At 38.3% G+C, this 17,485-nt stretch overlaps 1 protein-coding gene across 3 annotated transcripts; it reads left to right on the top strand.

The window, feature by feature from the left end:
• Positions 1–11,761: 11,761 nt before the first annotated feature.
• Positions 11,762–14,077, top strand: LOC149401708 (uncharacterized). 3 transcript variants are annotated; one of them, XM_089613592.1, is made up of 4 exons: positions 11,762–11,949; positions 12,906–13,111; positions 13,206–13,438; positions 13,746–14,077. In XM_089613592.1, exons 1-3 carry the CDS (start codon positions 11,860–11,862, stop codon positions 13,435–13,437), a joined length of 528 nt encoding a protein of 175 aa, XP_089469718.1. In that variant the 5' UTR covers positions 11,762–11,859; the 3' UTR covers position 13,438; positions 13,746–14,077. The 3 variants fall into 3 exon arrangements, with proteins under 3 accessions (XP_089469718.1, XP_089469717.1, XP_089469719.1); XM_089613591.1 differs by having other exon boundaries at positions 13,675–14,077; XM_089613593.1 differs by lacking the exon at positions 11,762–11,949 and adding an exon at positions 12,130–12,162 and having other exon boundaries at positions 13,206–14,077.
• The last annotated feature ends 3,408 nt before the right edge of the window (positions 14,078–17,485 follow it).

Genomic DNA, 17,485 nt, shown 5'->3' with positions numbered 1-17,485 from the left:
ACATTGTTCCTGTGATTCCACAATTCCCAAATGATAGTGATATAAAATTCAAAATTACTCACCTCGAGATAGTCCGCCGCTCTGAGAATGTTAGCAAAAGCCTCGCCCTCCTCGTGCGCCGGGAGAATCCCCCCGAAACCTGCCTCTTTCCAAGCCTTCCTACTCCACTTGCAGCCCCAGAACGCATGGTGAACCGTCTCAGCCTTCCCGATACAGATAGGGCAGCTCTCGTCAGTGATAACCTTTCTCTTGACCAAGGCGGTGCGAGTCGGGATCCGACCCTTGCAGACTTTCCAAATAAAGAGCTTCACCTTAGGAGGAACTCTCAGTTTCCAGAACTTTCTCCACCATCCCTCTGTAAGTGACCTGTCGGACGGACTGGCTTCAAAGATGGGTTCCATAGCCACCCGGTACCCGCTCTTGACCGTGTATTCTCCATCATCAGTGTAGTGCCAACGACGCCGATCCGGGATACCTTCACCCCCGCACGGGATACTCAGGATAGCCCTGGCGTCTTCCTCGCTAAACATGGCCCAAATAAGCGGCTCGTCCCAATCCCCGTCCAACCTCATCAGCTCCGCAACTCGCATATCCGGGGGGATCAGTGGGGGGTCAACCCACGAGAAGGATCTTGGTCTAGGAATCCACTTATCTCCCATAACCATGACCGTCTCGCCATCCCCAATGTTCCATCTCGTGCCAGCCAGGATGATCTCCCTCCCCCAGACCAGGCTGCGCCACATAAAGGAGCTGTTCGACCCGCAGTGACCACTCAAGATGTCCCCGTGTGGATAATAACTCTCACTGAAGACCTTGCCCACTAAACTATCAGGCCGTCTGAGGAATCTCCACACATTCTTAGCGATCAGGGCTTGGTTGAACTTTTCCAGGTCTCTAAAGCCCATGCCACCCTCCAACTTATTACGCACGAGGACCTCCCAAGCCACCCAGTGAGTCTTATTAGTAGGCCATAATTTCCTCTCGCGAGGGGCAATATTTTTTTTTTAGGGGACATGTAAGAAACAAATTATTCAGGATCATGTATATGAAGAAAATCCTATAATTTAGCGTGTGTTTGTGTGTGTGCGAGAAATAACATAACAATGTTGAAATTTTAGCATGCCGCTGATAGGCTCAATTCATTCACACTTATCAATATTTTTTTAGAGTGAATCTCGAAATTTATTCTTCGATGTTATTTTATAGTTTTTAGTGAATTATCAAGCTTTTGAGCAAAAAAAAGTGTTTTGAGGGTCGTGTAGCAATTTCATGGTGATTGAAAATTTTTCGGACAAATTAGAGAAAAACATGAAACATAACTCTCTCTTCTTCACGATTTGGAGATTCTTAATTGGCGATTTTTGATACACTCTTTCTAGAATTGATTGGAGCTTTCTCTTAGCTTTCCAGCGCCTATTTATTTGTGAAATTCGAGTAAAGTAGGAAGAAGTTATGACCAATCCAAATTGATGCGCTCTGGCTCAAAATAGACGCGACACATCGACTAACCGACGCTCACGCAACCTTCACGTAAAAGACGACATGATGCATTGTAGATGCGACCAAGGTTTAAATTTTGCGGGTTTGAGCTAATTTTGACCCTTAGATCACATCCAAGGGTACATAGGGTACATAATGTTTCGAATTTACCCATTGAAACACCGAATATTCTTTGTTAGGTCTAATTAACTTCATACATGACATATTACACATGAGTTGTTTTGGGAGATTTCGGAGAGCTAAGCTAGGGTTTGGAGAAGAAGAAGGAGCTATTGAAGGAGATTGAAGTTTCTTGAAGAAGAAGAAGAAGAAGAAGAAGAAGAAGAAGAAGAAGAAGAAGAAGAAGAAGAAGAAGAAGAAGAAGAAGGACGAGCTTGTGACTACTCTCTAACCTATTCCTCACCACCATCTTCTCTATGGTTTTATTTCTATCTCTATCTCTTCTTTTCTTGTTCTTTATTGAACTCTATTTTGTTTATCATTTCCATTTCTTGTTTGAATTTTGATACTGTTTTGAGATAATATTGTTGTTCTTGATTTAGACTTTGAATTTTGTTGATTTGGATTTGATTGTGCATTATCGATGAATAGACATCTCCTTGTATCCATGTGTTGATGCTTTTACTCATTGCCATATTTATTTTCTTGATTGAAATTGTGAGTAGCTAACCAGATAGGATGGGTGCAATGTAGTTGGGTGAATTGATTCGGTTAGGAGATTATTCTAGGTTTGTGCTTAAATGTGGTTTTGTTTGTGGTAATCAAGAGACTACGGGTGGTTAATGTCATGGCTTGGATTATCTAGACCCATTTAGACAACGAGATGTGGTAATCGAGTGTGCTCAACCCTTTCTCTCACCACCTAGATCTATAGAAAGACTAGGGTGTTTTGTGTAGTTGTTTGAGGTACAGTAGCAAATGAAATGTTTGTTTCAATAGAATCCAAGGCGAGAGGTGTAAGTTCGTCAAATAATTAGGCCCATTTCTATTCGAGCGAGATTAAAGGGTATTCAAGAGAGAATTAGACTAAGTTCACCCAAATAATAACCGTTACTAGAATATTTAAAAACCGACCGATTCAAAGAACCCATTGAAGTCACGCACCTTCGCTCTCCTCATAATTTGTCAAGTCTTTGCTTAATTTGTTTTGTTCAGTTTTTCATTTTTAATTAGTTTCAAGTCTAAATAAATTTTTTGATCAAACTAACAAGAAAATCTGAGAAAATTCTCTATCATGTTTTTGAGACTGTTGCTGAGGAACTTTGTTTTATTTTCGATTAGATTAAATAGTTTAGCGTTTAGAGTTATTTTGTTTCTTTTGTGCTTATTTTGTGCATCTCTTGTGTTTTTAAGTAGTTGTGAGTTTTTCGTACGCAGGTGCATGTAGTCGCAAAAGAATTATGATCGTAGGAACGAGTCGATCCTTCAATCGCTTCTAAAAGCCCGCTTCTAAAGGTTAGTCGCTTCTAAAGTCACTTCTAAAAATTAGAAGCGACACTTTTAAAAGCGAATTTTCGCTTCTAATGTTGCTTCTAATCCCAAAGATATGGCGCCGAAAATGGCTCCCACGAAATGGCAGGAAAAGTTTAGAAGCGACATTAGAAGTGGATTGTCGCTTCAAAAGTTTTCCCGCCATTTCGCGGGAAATGTTTGGAAGCAACATTAGAAGCGACTAGTCGCTTCTAATGTTGGTAATTTTTTTATATTTATATTTGAATATATTTTCTTATTATAATTAAAATTAGCAGATTTCATGTAATTTAATTTTCAAAAACATGAAATTAAAAGTTGCATTCATAACATGAAATTAAAATTTGCATTCATAACATGAAATTAAAATTTGCATTCATAAAAAAATAAAAATTCTAAAAAACATAATAAAACGTCTAAATACAAATACTAATAATAATAGCTGCGATAAACGTTGGGAGTTCATCCGCGTTCTCTACGTCCTCTAGTTGGTCCATATATGGGCTTACCAGGGTCGGGCCATGACGTGGTACTCGAGCCGGTGAAGATCCAGAATCTTCGGATGATCGTCGCTGTGGCTGATCAGGTGTGCCCTAGGATGTACGTGGAGAGCTCGAGACGGCGATCCGCAGCGAGTCGCAATCTGGCTCACCCTTGATGCAAGCTCCGGGTCGAGCGGTCTGGCACTATGACTAAACAAGGCATCGTACCTAGCAGCTAGTTCTCTCATTGCTCCTTGTAGTTCTGACGTCTCTTCGTCCCGAGCGGGCGTTGCGTCTTGAGTTGCTGATGAAGATTCAGCCTCGAAATCGTGAGTCTGGGCTTCTAGTAGATCCGAATGTGGGATCAATAATCCTATCTTTGTAGCCCAATCACAGCCTCGAAAGCGTGTCGAGAATTGGAGCCATCTCAGCCTTCTCCATAGCGTCTTCGCTCGGGGTTTGGCCTGCCGCCTGAGCTTGCCGTCGTATATCAGTTAGTTGCTCTATGATGCGACCATGCATACAATAGTTACAAAATTAATTACATTAATTGAAATGAATAAGCATTAGTTTAAACAAAATTAATTAAATTTACATGATATTCTTCAGCAGTAGGCGTAGTCCAGTACCCATCAGTGGTTTGATGGAGTTTCTCTCACGCAATGAGCGGTCTGAGCATCAAACCACTAGGCAGCCTCTGCGAATGTAGATAAGAAAATTAATTAAAATTACGTTCATCCATCGATACTCAGGCTTTTTCTGCAAAATAATACTGCTTCAAGTCATAAAATTGACCCAATGGAAGCTTGCACTTGCATTTCTCGGATCCTCTATGCTCAATCTGACACACTGGAAACTTGGTAAAGTCATGACCTCCTTCCACCCAGAAGAAATAATCCTTCCATTTCTTTTAACTGCTCGGAAGGTGCTCCACAAGCTTCATAACATCTGAATGAGCGGCAACGTAATACAAGAAAGCAAGAAAGCATATATATCAAACAAGAAAATCTGATATATACTCGGGACTGGTCTTGAAACCATACAAGAAAGAGCATATAAGAAAGCAAGAAAGCATATACTCGGGACTGGTCTTGAAACCATACAAGAAAGCAAAATCCTCGAGCTGAGGATATTATTCATAGAATTTGGCCCAAAGTGCGGTCATCCCTACGAAAATCTGATAAATGTTGGGAATTAATTGGGTCAGTGCACACCCGAGCCGATTGAGAAATTGTCCAATCAAAGGATGCACGGGTAACCCTCCGATTATTTTCAAAATAGCCTTGTTAAAAGCTACTTTTCCGAGAGGGGGCCGAAGCAAGCTCTCTCATGAGCCTGAGGAATGGAAATCACGATGTCCTTTGGAACCTTAAACTCTCGACGAATGATGTCAAGGTATTGGAACAGAGACCCAGGATGTCCAGTGTGTGACCGACCATTGCCCTTCTTTTCTGAACTCTCTGGAGGGACATCCATCCTAAAGGTCCGGAAACTAGTCTCAGCTGGCTTGGAATGAGAACATAAATGCTATAAGGTTGAGCATCAATCTTTGAAATGCGATTAAGTTTAGTCAATTTATTTATTTAAAAAAAACAAGATAAAAATACTCATATGGAATCATTTGATTATGAGAGTGTCATTAGCTAACACATAAGTGTTGGAAGAATATTTCTAAGTTTCACTCTCTTTTATATAGAAATCTATGTTTTGAATTTGTGTTTTAAGATTTATTTCTCTTTTTTTTTGGGACGTAAAGTTTAATGATCTTCAAGTTTTTTTTTTGTTTTTTTTTTTTTTGGGTAAGTTTTGCCCTTTTGCCCTTCCTTTATAGATTTTTATTTTTTTGGTGTGATTGTGAAAAAAAAATATTTGGCCATTTGGGGGAAAATGAGTTGTATTTGTCAAAAAAAATCTCAAGAATTTCAAACTTTTTTAATTCTTAATTTTGAACTTTGATGTAATATTTAACAAATTTGTATATATATCAAACGATTATGGTTATTTTCAAATTTTTTTTTTAACATTTCTCGGATGTTTTTTGACTAATTTTTGACAGTTTTTGAAAGATCATGGGAATGTAGATCTTTATCGAATAAGCGTTTCAGAGGATTTTAGAAATAGATTTTATCCTTATACGATATATTCACTATTAAGATGTAGAATTGTTGAAATACGAGAAATGATTGGATCTAAAATGGCGGAGGCAGCCAGCCGATTGACCTCACCAATTGCACTATTTCCTTTTTGTTGAACTCTTGCAATAATAGCATCAATGCCAAGAACTCGGCTGAGAGGCTAATCGGGCCACATTGAAAGCTCCTCCGACCGATATCATTAGAATTAGCCTTAATGCAGCGTCAACGATGGACCATAACCGGCTGGGGGGTATCGTTCTTCTTCCGGTCGTGCGCTAGAAGCCTCCTGCATAAGCACGAGCAATCTTAAAAGGCACGAAGGAAATTTAAAAGTTGGGATTCACTCATATTTATATACAAATTGAAGTCTCAAGACTATTGAGGCGAAGAAGACTTCAATCACGGAACCGAGTCTAGTTTTTGAGGAAATTTTTATTCCTAGTCCTATTGTGATTTTTAAAATTTTCAGATTATATTCCACCTTAAATGTAATAAATAGCTCATTTCTTACCAAGAAAATTATCAAGTTTGAAGAAGATATATGTTAGGAGCATGAGGGGGAGTCAGTCTCCCCAAAGACGGAGGCAATGAAGGGCTAGTAAAGGCTTAAGTCCCCCTCAATTTTTTTATTTTTTTAATTTTTTTTTATTTTACAGTTTTTACTTAAATTTAATTTTTTTCTCATATTTTTACGTTGAAAATTTAAAAATTAATTTTCTTAATTTTTTTTTTCACTTTAGTCCCTCTAAAATTAGACTCTAATCCTTGGACTCCCCCCCTACATTTTTTAGATTATATTAGCGATTTAGCCATGCAATAACTGACTACTGAGTAGTCTAGACTGTCTAGTCTAGTGGACAAATATTTCAAAAAACATGAAATAGTTAATAATAGTAGTCGAATCTGACGGTTCGTATCGTAAATGATAGTAAACTCGAGAAGTAAATTAGTATTAGACATTTACTTTTGAATTCTAGGGGCGGTTTAGTAAATTTGTACCAAAGATACGCCGTTCAGTCCACTTTATGTGCGATGTACTTATCAAATTGGTAAGAATAGGGATAGTATTGACATTTTAGTATTACTCTGCTTCTTCAATCGAATGTATATAAACGTGGCCTAGCGGAAGATACCATATCTCCCGCTACCACCCCCGTCTCCCCTCCCGTTATTTGAACTAATGGGAGTCCCGTCCCGTTAGGTAATGGGACGGGATATGGCCTAACGGGAATTCGGACTCCGTTAGGTTTAAAAAAAAAAGAAAAAAAAGAAAAAAAAGTTTTTAAAAGATTTTAAATAATTATATAGAAGGATGTAATTGAAAGGATTTTAACTAAATGATTAGAAAGTAATAATAAAGAGGAATGTCAACTTAAAAATGAGCCTCCTAAAAAACCTCACTGACCCCTAAAAAGGTCCGACGGCGAGGAAAAAGAGCACCCCTTACCTTGTTAATTATTTGAAAAATTATCCCGGACAAGGGCCGAGATATCCCTTTGTTATACAAGTTAGACTAACCATTGATGTTTACATTTGCAAAATCAACTTCAAAATCGTCAAGAATATCAAAGCACATGAATTTTTCTTGTGCTCGATTTCTATGTTGAATCCAATCCTTACCACACGTCAATGCTTCGACCATCTCCGGTTTCAAGCTACATCTTCTATCGTCGAGGATGCGTCCCACGCTACTAAAAGCCGCCTCAGATAACACGGTTGAAACAAGGATGGTGAGGATGTCTTGTGCCATAGATGACAACACCAGGAACCTCCTTGCGTTCTGTCTCCACCAAACCAAGAGGTCGATGGCTTTGTCATCCTGTTTGACCCACTCGTTCCGATCGTACTCTTGTATCTCGGGATGGGAACGTGTGTCAGCTGGGCTCGACCTCGGTTGACTTGTCCCACCTTCATGTTGTTGAGGAGATGGGCTATAAGCAGGCGCGTTGACGAAAACATTCGTGTATTGGTGTTTTCTTGGATATTGCGTCTGTGATTGACTTGGCTGCGTTCGATATTGCGGTAGGAGTTTCGCTTCGTAAACCCTGAAAAGATCATAAAAAGCTTGCACGATCCTCGCAAGATCAAGTGCAATGTAATCTTGATCCTCGAAATGATTTCTAATGTACTTAAGAAACTTTTTTAATCCACCAATTTTACATCGGCAGTCTAGAATGGCTCCAAAACCGTATAATAATGGAACCTTTCCAGCCCCCCAATATTTTAAAAACTTGGCTCTCATTGCTTGAATACAATCATCAAAAATTGTTTCGTTTTTATACTTATCAAAATGCACAGCAATTGCGGTCATAGTATGAAGACCGAGAAAAGAGGTAGGAGTGTAAACAGCGGAAAGATAACAAGTTTCTTTGTTAAAAACGTCAATAAAATAAAGAAATGATTCAGCCATCTTAATATCATATTCGGTAATAGCGTCATCGCCATGTTCACTGTTAATGTAAGAAACAATAACATTGACATAATGCTCGGATAAAAAGTTGGTCAACATAAGAAATGTAGAATTCCACCTAATTTTGTTATCTAGATGAAAGGTGCGCTCTTGGAGACCGTTGTGTCTAAGACGTCTCTTAAGCTCGTCTACACTAGAGGTTGAACTATTGATTCAACTAATGTAATACCTAATTTTGTTGATGGAAGGGTCATAACTAGCGGCTCCAGCTTGAACTATAAGGTTTATGATATGGGTAGCGCATCGTTGATGGAAAATGGTATCGTCACAATGAAGTGTATCTTTTAACTCTCTAACCATGGCGTTGTTGCTTGTGGCATTATCTAAGGTTACGGAGATAATCCTATTGGTACCCCACTCAGCTATAACACTAACTATGATATCTAAGATGTTTTGACTAGTATGAGAACCTTCTATCATCTTAATTAAAGGCTATGATACGTTTGTAGAGGTTCCAATCATTGTCTATGTTATGCACTACAACACTCATGCAATCCATCTTTGATTGACCAGTCCATATATCCGAGGTTAAGGCTACACTATACCTACCAGATGATATTGTGGCTTTCATTTGTTCCTTTTCTCCTAAAAACCATTTTAGGATATCAGATCTCAAGGCTTTCCTAGGCATGATTTGAACGTTTGGAATTATAGAACTCATGAATCTAACAAAGCCTTGAGATTCGATATGACTAAAAGATTGATCGGTGGAAACAAAGTATTCTACTAAATCACGTCTAAAGACTACAGGATCGATATTACTTACAGCGCTTGACGAGGCTCCAGATTGCGTCCCCTGGCAGTGCCTGTGATGACTCCACAAGAGCGACGTCCCGACTCTTGTGTTGTGAGCGCTGAAGATTTTGCCAAAATTGTGATATTTTCCGGCTTTTTTGCGTTCGCAATCACCTCTACAAACCACATCCACACAACGGACCTACTACGACGTCGTGGTGGTTGTTGTGATTGTTGAGGTGGTTGTTGTAATTGTTGAGGTGGTTGTTGTTGTTGTTGTTGTTGAGCACCTTCATGTTGTTGTTGTTTTTGTTGTCGTGCTCGTCGTTGTCGTTGTTGTTGTGTCTCTTCTTGTTGTTCACGTTGTCGAGGTCGTGGCACACTAACGGCAGGATCACTTTGACTTTAACTTCGACGTTGAGGTGGAGGTGGTGGTAGGTCTTCTTCTTCCTCCTCCTCCTCTTCCTCATTTGGATTTTGGGTTTCATCGTCATCTTCTTCTTCATTTGGATTTTGGGATTCACGCATATGTTGCTCGTATTCTTGAAATGCTTCATAAGCCACTTCGGATGGCGCAATTTGAGCTTGATAAGCTTTCTCGGGATCCATTTGAGGGTTGTATGACACTTGAGTGTTTGGAATTTCGGTGAATTCAGAATGAACGAAAGTAGGAGCAACATAATTTGGATTGAAACTGTATTCAGTGTTTAGGTCGGGGGCGTTTTGAGACAAGTGCAACCAATTTTCTTCAAATCGGTGCATTTATTGACCTCGGGAAGCTCTTCCCCTTCGACCTCCTCGGTTGTGGGATGAAGATGCCATGAAAAATTGATATTGAGAGCTTGAGAGTTTGAGAGTTTGAGATTGAGATTGAGAGAGTTTGAGAGAAATGTGTGAAGAAAATGAATGAAATGGGGGGTATTTATAGATTTTAGAAATAAATGGGTTAAAAAAATTAAATTTTCACCAAATTGCCACCAACGGATATATTCAAACGGTAATAAAAAAACGGCTCTTTTTTTTTTTCGACCGATCCAACGACCAGAATTTAAAAAAAAAAATTCAACGGCCGGGACTAACGGGACCACCGCGTCCCGTTAGTCAAGATAACGGGACTCCCGTCCAGTTACTATTTCGGTAACGGGAGTCCCGCTCCCGTTATTGTGCCTAACGGTAGCGGAGATTCCGTCCCGTCCCGCTACCGTTAGGCCACATTTAAATCATGGTTTGAAATTCCGAGGGAACCGGATCGGTTCCCTCTTTTTTGAAGTCCCCGGCACCGGAGCGTTCAAAACCGGAATATTCCGGTGATTCCGGGGGAACCGGACCGGGAACCAGTCAGGAACCCGGTTCCCACTTCCCGGTCCGGTTCAGTGTAAAAAAAACAAAAAACTGGGTATAAATCTCGGGTTTCCTCTAAAAAAACATAATTGAGACGGAAAAGGGGGTCTTAAATTCCGACGCGAGCACGACCAAAGTTCTAGAAATTCCGCCGGATCCCGCCATCCCGAGAGCTTCCCGACGCGGCGAACGCCAAAAGTCACCAGATCCGCCGGTTTGCCCAGATCCCGGTGAGTTTCCCGACTTTTTCTTGTTTTTTTTTTTTTTTTTTTTTTATGATTTTGAGTTTAATTTTTGAAATTTGTTGATAATTCTTGAAGATTAAGTATAAATTGGTAGTTGTGAACATGAATGTAGTGTTTATTTAGAGTTCGTGTTCATGTTTCTAATTTTTTGTAATTAATCCGAATTTTGTTGTAATTTTTTGATTAGTTAGTGATGATGAAGGTTATTTTGAACCTGTTTATTGATTTATGACGAAATTGTTATGACTTGTTTTCAATTTTAGAGTTTGTGTTCATGTTTATAATTTTTTTGTAATTAATCCGAATTATTTTGTAATTTTTTTTATTAGTTAGTGATGATTATGGTTATATTGAACTTGTTTATTGATTTATGACGAAATTGTTATGACTTGTTTTCAATTTTAGAATTTGTGTTCATGTTTGTTATTTTTTTTAATTAATCCGAATTATTTTGTAATTTTTTGATTAGTTAGTGATGATTATGGTTATGTTGAACTTGTTTATTGATTTATGACGAAATTCTTATGACTTGTTTTCAATTTTAGACTTTGTTATGAATTATTTTAAATTTTCATTTAGATCCGGAAATATGTTAGAGTTTGTGAATATGATTCATGATTGTTAGTTTATTTTAATTTACTAAAGGTGATTTGTTAATTTGGATCAAGGCACGGAGTCCTCTTATGATGACAGGTCTTCCAGTTACAATCAGGACTACTATCCATCAAGTCAAGCTCCCGAGACGGTGCGTTCAGTTCCAGATTATCCCCTCCACTCCATGTCTGTTGCTTCATCTTAGTATGAGTACGACTATAACTTGGACATGTACTTTCGTGCATGTGCTCATTACATGAGTTGGTATGATTACTGTATGACCACTGCATACGGTCGCTATGAGTAATCATTTATATTCCTTTTATGTTGAATTTGTTGAACTATAATATTTGGTGGATTGTGTTGAACTTTATTATTTTGGTTTGTACTATTGAATTTAGTTTTTGTTGCGTTTGTAATTTAGTAATGTGTTGAAACATTGTACACTATTTTTTATTTTATGAATTTTATCTTACGTACTTTATATGTTTTTTGTATATTTCTTTTCTGGATTCCCCTTGGTAAATACGGTATTTGACGGTATTCCTCTACGGTAACGGTAAGTTCAACGGTACCGATTTCTTTTTTTTTTCCTGCTTTTCCAGGTATTTCTTTTTTTTTTCCTGCTTTCCCAGGTATTCCTCTACGGTAACGGTAAGTTCAACGGTACCGATTTCTTTTTTTTTCCTGCTTTCCCAGGTATTCCTTTACCAGTAAATTCTGAAGCTCAGGTAACGGTATTTCGATCCTTGGTTTAAATGTATATCACAGTTCATCTTTTGTGCATTTAAGACAGACACGGAGAAACAGAATTGAAGATCAAGTCACCGAAGAGAGAAAGAAAGAGAGAGACTAGATCTGAGAGAAAGCTTTGAAGCTCCGTGGAAATGGCGTCCAAGTTTTTGATGATTACTGTGTTCGTGCTGAACGTCATTGCCTTTGGCCTCGCCGTAGGAGCCGAGCGGAGAAGAACCAAAGTGAGCTACTATTCGCTATCTGAATTTTGAGCTTCTTTTTCTTTTCTTGTTATGCACAATTTCAAATTTTGGTGCTGTTTGTTTGCCGATAAAATGCAGGGGACAAGTGAACTGTCCATGTCAATTTTTTTTTTCTTTATAAATATTTCATATATTTATTTTATATAGGTCGAACTTTAGAATTTCCTTCCAAACATGCTAATCTCTCATTGTGTAAGTCATTTACTTTTGCAATAAACTTGTAATGTGCTATTGTAGGTTTTCGGTATTGTCTTTCCAGGATAGTGTTTAGTCGTCTCTTTGTACTTGAGAAATAAAATAGTGTTAGTCGTTCTTTTATTAGTATATCGCTTTCTTCAAATGCGCGGTTATATTTGTGGATTCTGTTTGTTTGTCGACTAGAATGAAAGAATCACCAAGATATTTATACTTGTATGCCGTTTTTGTATAATCTATTGTCATTGTGTTTAGAAACGTGTGTATTGAAGCTGATCTGAATTTAAGCCTTCAAGCAGAACGTTACACTGTTTAAGTCTTGTTTTCTTGTAAAGTTCGGAACGCATTTAAGGTTTTTTTGATTGTCGGTGAAAGAGAAATATCAGATCTGAATTGATATGTTGTAAAATTCACGATGCATTTAAAATAAAATTTGAATGAATGTATTATAATGGAGATTATTGTTCTTTAGTAGCTAAAGAACCACATAACTCATGGCTCTATCAGCAGTAGCACATAGAAAAAATTCGAATAGTAAGATAGCCTGATTGACTTTCTTGAGCTTTCTTGGTGCCTAGTGTGACTCTTCATTGAGAATTTCTTTAACGAATTACGTCGCCGGCGGCTGATACAGATAAATTACAATCGATATCCAATCTAAGGAAGGGCCTAGAGAAGATATATTGTTGCATTCAGATTTTTGTTTCAGTGGTTAACGAAGGTCGGCGTTTGTGTGGCAGGGTGTGGTTGTACCAGACATGGAGAAGAATTACACGTTCTGTCAATACAGTTCGGACATTGCGTCGGGGTTTGGGGTTGGTGCGTTCTTGTTCCTTTTGGTTAGTCAGCTAATCATAATGGTGGCAAGCCGGTGCTTCTGCTGTGGGAAGCCATTGAGCCCCGTGGGGTCCAGAGCTTGGGCGGTCATCCTTTTCATCTTCTGCTGGTATCTCTAACTCTACTTCGCTTGATCTGAATCTACTGAATGCTTCGTTGGATAGTGTGTTTCTTTGGATGCTTAGTTGGGATTGTACGTGCAGGGTGTTTTTCTTCATTGCTGAAGTGTGCTTGTTGGCGGGGTCAGTGAGGAATGCCTATCACCCTCCATCTTGTGAGACGGTGAGAAGAGGGGTTTTCGCGGCCGGGGCGGCTTTCATTCTCTTCACCACCATAGTCTCCGAGGTGTACTACATCTGCTATTCCAGTGCCAGAGACAGATACCAGGCCTACGGCGGTGGCGAAAATGGCGTGGGTATGGGAACCTACAAATGAGGTTTGTTAATACCATCGTATGATCAACATTCATTTACTACGTTCTTGCTATAGATACGAGGCGTCTTCGATGAAAGGGGTTTGTTAAATTTTTGTGGTCTGTAAAGTTAAAAAACAATGAAAGAACGATTCTTGAAATTCTGGAATATCTGGAAAATTTCTGGGAAATCGTTGAAGATTTTTTGACATTGTTGCATTTTTATTGACATCAATGTCAATAATTCTTCAACGATCCAGGGAAAATCATTTGAAGGTTTATTGACATTAATGTCAATAAAAATGCAACAATGTCAATAAATCTTCAACAGTGTCAAGAAATGGAGAAGAAGAGAGAGGAAGAAGACGAAGAAATGGAGAAGAAGAGAGAGGAAGAAGACGAAGAAATGGAGAAGAAGAGAGAGAGGAAGAAGACGAAGTAATGGAGAAGGAGAGGAAGAAGACGAAGAAATGGAGAAGAAGAAATAGAGAAGAAGAGACAGGAAGAAGACGAATTAATGGAGAAGAAGAGAGAGAGAGGAAGAAGACGTGTGAATGTTGATACTTTGATTTGGTTTAAAAATTAGAAACCAACTTCCACGTGTAACGTTCCCAAGAGAAATTGTCAGAGAGAAAAATAAATAAAGGGATTTGATTTTGCTAATATTTATCTAATAAAAAAAACAAAATATCAATGATATAAATGTACTACCTTCTGTCCCCGAACCGGTGCGACGAAGAGGAAAAAAAGTGTCTGGAAAAATGCATTCACTCGGAAAAATATCGGGTATAACAAATAAGCGCTCATTTGTTAATAAGAGATTTGAACTCTCTCTCTCGCCCTCTCTCTCGTTTGTTCACAGCCGTATGAGCTTCTCAAATCTAATGACGGTATTTTATTATCATTAGAAGACTCGATACAATTATCAAAAGTCGTTGAGCCTATGAGAAACTGGTACAATGCACATGCAAGCTTTAAACAAGCTAGGAAGTGCTATATTGTCACATGTCCCCTCCTCATAGATTTTTTTTCTTTTCTGTTTTATCGTAGCTGCCATACCACATGCGCTCTTCGGCTTTTGAGAATAATGGTCTTTTTTTAAAAAAAAAAAAAAAATCAGAAATATGCCATCAACATCCGGCGTACAATCAAGTATAACCGAAAATATTTTCCTTATTTGATTGTAGAAACAATTGAGAGTTTCACCTCGTTTGCCATCAATTGAATCAATTCATTTTGAATTTTGTGGCTCAAATAATGATAATTAATTTCCTTTTTCGAGATACGGCGAACATGTTCTTGCATCGTGGGATCAAACTCTGCAAGCAATTCTATCATCTGTAGAAAAAGCCCATTACTCTCTTCATATATTTTTTCATTATCCCAGCGAAATGCCAAATTATTTCTCCCAAGCCTTTTTACAACAAAAAGTATCCTTTGTAGAACCTGTTTCCAATGCTCCTTTTCTTTGTAGATATGTTCTTGTAAACTCGAATAAATGGTTGACACTTGTTTAAGCCTTTTTTTCAAATCCACCCAATTAGCAATAGCGTCAACGTGTAGCTTACTTCTCTCGTGGCTATAAAGTCGTGCATAAATATTATGCCAATCATTTAAACCTCCATCACCTAAGAGACCTTGCAAATAACTTACAGCAAAATCAAAAAACTTTATCGACTGAAGCTGAATACACCAACCACCTCCTATCTTGTCTCTCTTCATTCGATAAAACTCGCCAATAATGACTTGAAGAGAAACTTCTATCAGACTCATCTTTAGGAAATCTCATCTCAATGTTTCTTTTAGGACCTTTTTCAACAAGAAAATCGATAAGACTTTGATTTATTTGCTTCCAATTCGCCGAATCATCCTCGTCAAAACAAATGGAACCTATTTCATTATCGTGTTCTTTTTCTTTATCCTTCTCATTCGGGGTCACATTCACGTTCTCGTTTTGACTAGTTTGTTCGTTCTCAATCCCGACTTCATCTCTTGTTTCATCCGTAACCACATCTTTTTTAAAATACTTATTGAGAGAACCAATTTGACTCTTATGTAAAACTTCTTTTTTTCTCTTTTTCTTTTCTTTTTTCTGCACCCGACTGTTGGAATCGATCTAGGGTTTAAGAAAAAGTTTAACGCTTCGTTAAGCGGCGGAATTTTAAAAATTTTCTTTTTAAGTAAAACTAGTTTTTACTAACCTAGACAAGAGCATATGCATGTAAATAAAAACTAATATGAGCTATAAAAGTTACTAACCTTTTTGATGCTTGAACGTTGATGAGCCTTTGGAAGGTTGGCAACGTTCGTCTCCCCTCGCAGCACGTCTCTCTTTTCTTTCCTCGGGAACTCGAGCAACCACGATAGTTTCTATCACTAAATCACTCAAAAAGAAGGAATTAGTGAGTGGGCACTATTAAACACTACGACTTGAGAACGAGTCTCGAAGTCGCAGAGCTAAAGACTAGGTCGAGTGAGGACCTAGGTGCCAAGACAAGAGAAAACCGAAAATAAACTAGAGAGAGAGAGAAGAGGACTTCGGCCAAGTTCTAGAGAGAGAGTCTCTCAAATCTCTTAAACTTGGATGAATGAATTGTGAGGAAATGAGGCTCCTATTTATAGGAGAGGTCTCACCTTCAATAAGGTAGTTTCCTCTTCTATAGAATATCACATATTCATGAGCAAAATAACCCTTATTTCCCATTCCTCTTAGGCGCCCAAGGCAGCCTTCTAGAAGGCTAGGATTTGTTTCCTTTTTTGTTCCTTGGCTTGCCTATTAGTCTCTTGGCCGAAATTCCCCATGCTTGTGTGGGAAATTTGTTTCCTCTTTTTCTTTTGGCAAGTATCTAAATACATTTATGCACAAAATAAACTCTCTTTCCTTAGGTATGTTGGGCGCCCAACATGTCTCTAGAAGGAGCTTCTAGAAGCTTCTTCATTTATTCATGAGAACATGAAAAAGGCCCATTAAGAATTTTCAATAAAATTCTTATGAAATGAAATTAATTCACAAGGCCCAATGATCAAGTCATGGCCGAGTGAAACATGTCACAAAATGACCTTGTCAAAAAATTTATTGACATTCATTTCATCCTTTGTCTCAAAAGACAAAAATACCCTTTTAACTATTTTCGTTCTTGTTTTGGCTTAGCTTCCAGTTTAACTATTCCTATCGATGTGATTCGTGACAGTGACCTCATGGACCCAAATGAACAAAGCTTTAGCTAAACACTTGGACTCAAAAGTTCACAAACCTTTTCCAAGTTTAGCTTAATGCCAACTGACTCCACTAAAGAGCTGACACTGAAAATCTCTCGGTTCAAATGAATTTATTTTCTACTCAAGAATTCGACCTAATTATGATGAGCGGATCCACTGAATATTATCTATGTTTACCCTTCATGAATGTCATCAGCTAGTCGGGATTTACTAAATTACCATTTTACCCTTCTAGCTGTTATTTCCTCAACTCCTTTGTCGCTTGTGAATAAGTTAGAAACAATGTATTGACGAGGAGCTAACAAGTCACATTGTTTCATCCAAAAGAGTCAGGACTCAATTTGGACACTGGCCAGTTCATTTATTCACACTCCAAGGAACAAAGCATGAGGTGACATACATTGCATTTCAGCAATCTTGTACATGAATTCCATATCTATGAGAACTTCACAAAGTTACTCATGACAGACTCACAACTTAGTACCTCACCAATAGGCCTTGTTCGGAATCACATAGTGAGTCCGAAATTTGACTTTCTCAAATGAGAATACTAAGGTGTGAAATGGCATGTCTCATTTCAGGATTAAGGTAAGCATGATGCAATTCATACATAGTGACTTCGAGACATAAGAGGTTAAATGGTTTGTTCTTATATTGTCTCTAGAAGTGCACTGGTCAATTCAGTACCTTCGGAAGATACCTAGAAGAACTATAGAGTCTCCAACTCTCAATGCCTCATAACCAGACATCATAGATTCTTCTAACAATCATACTGAGGTCAATAGTCCTTTGACCCTAAGATTGCGAATATATCGTTTTAAGCAAACTACGAAGAGTTTGTTCATGCAAATC

Source organism: Urtica dioica, chromosome 4 (assembly GCF_054948205.1).
Source record: "Urtica dioica subsp. dioica isolate 48M chromosome 4, U.dioica_male_clone48M_v1_H2, whole genome shotgun sequence".
In the NCBI taxonomy this organism is placed as follows: domain Eukaryota; kingdom Viridiplantae; phylum Streptophyta; class Magnoliopsida; order Rosales; family Urticaceae; genus Urtica; species Urtica dioica.
The sequence above is the reverse complement of the archived record's forward strand: the minus strand, read 5'-3'. Positions and strand labels throughout refer to the sequence as shown.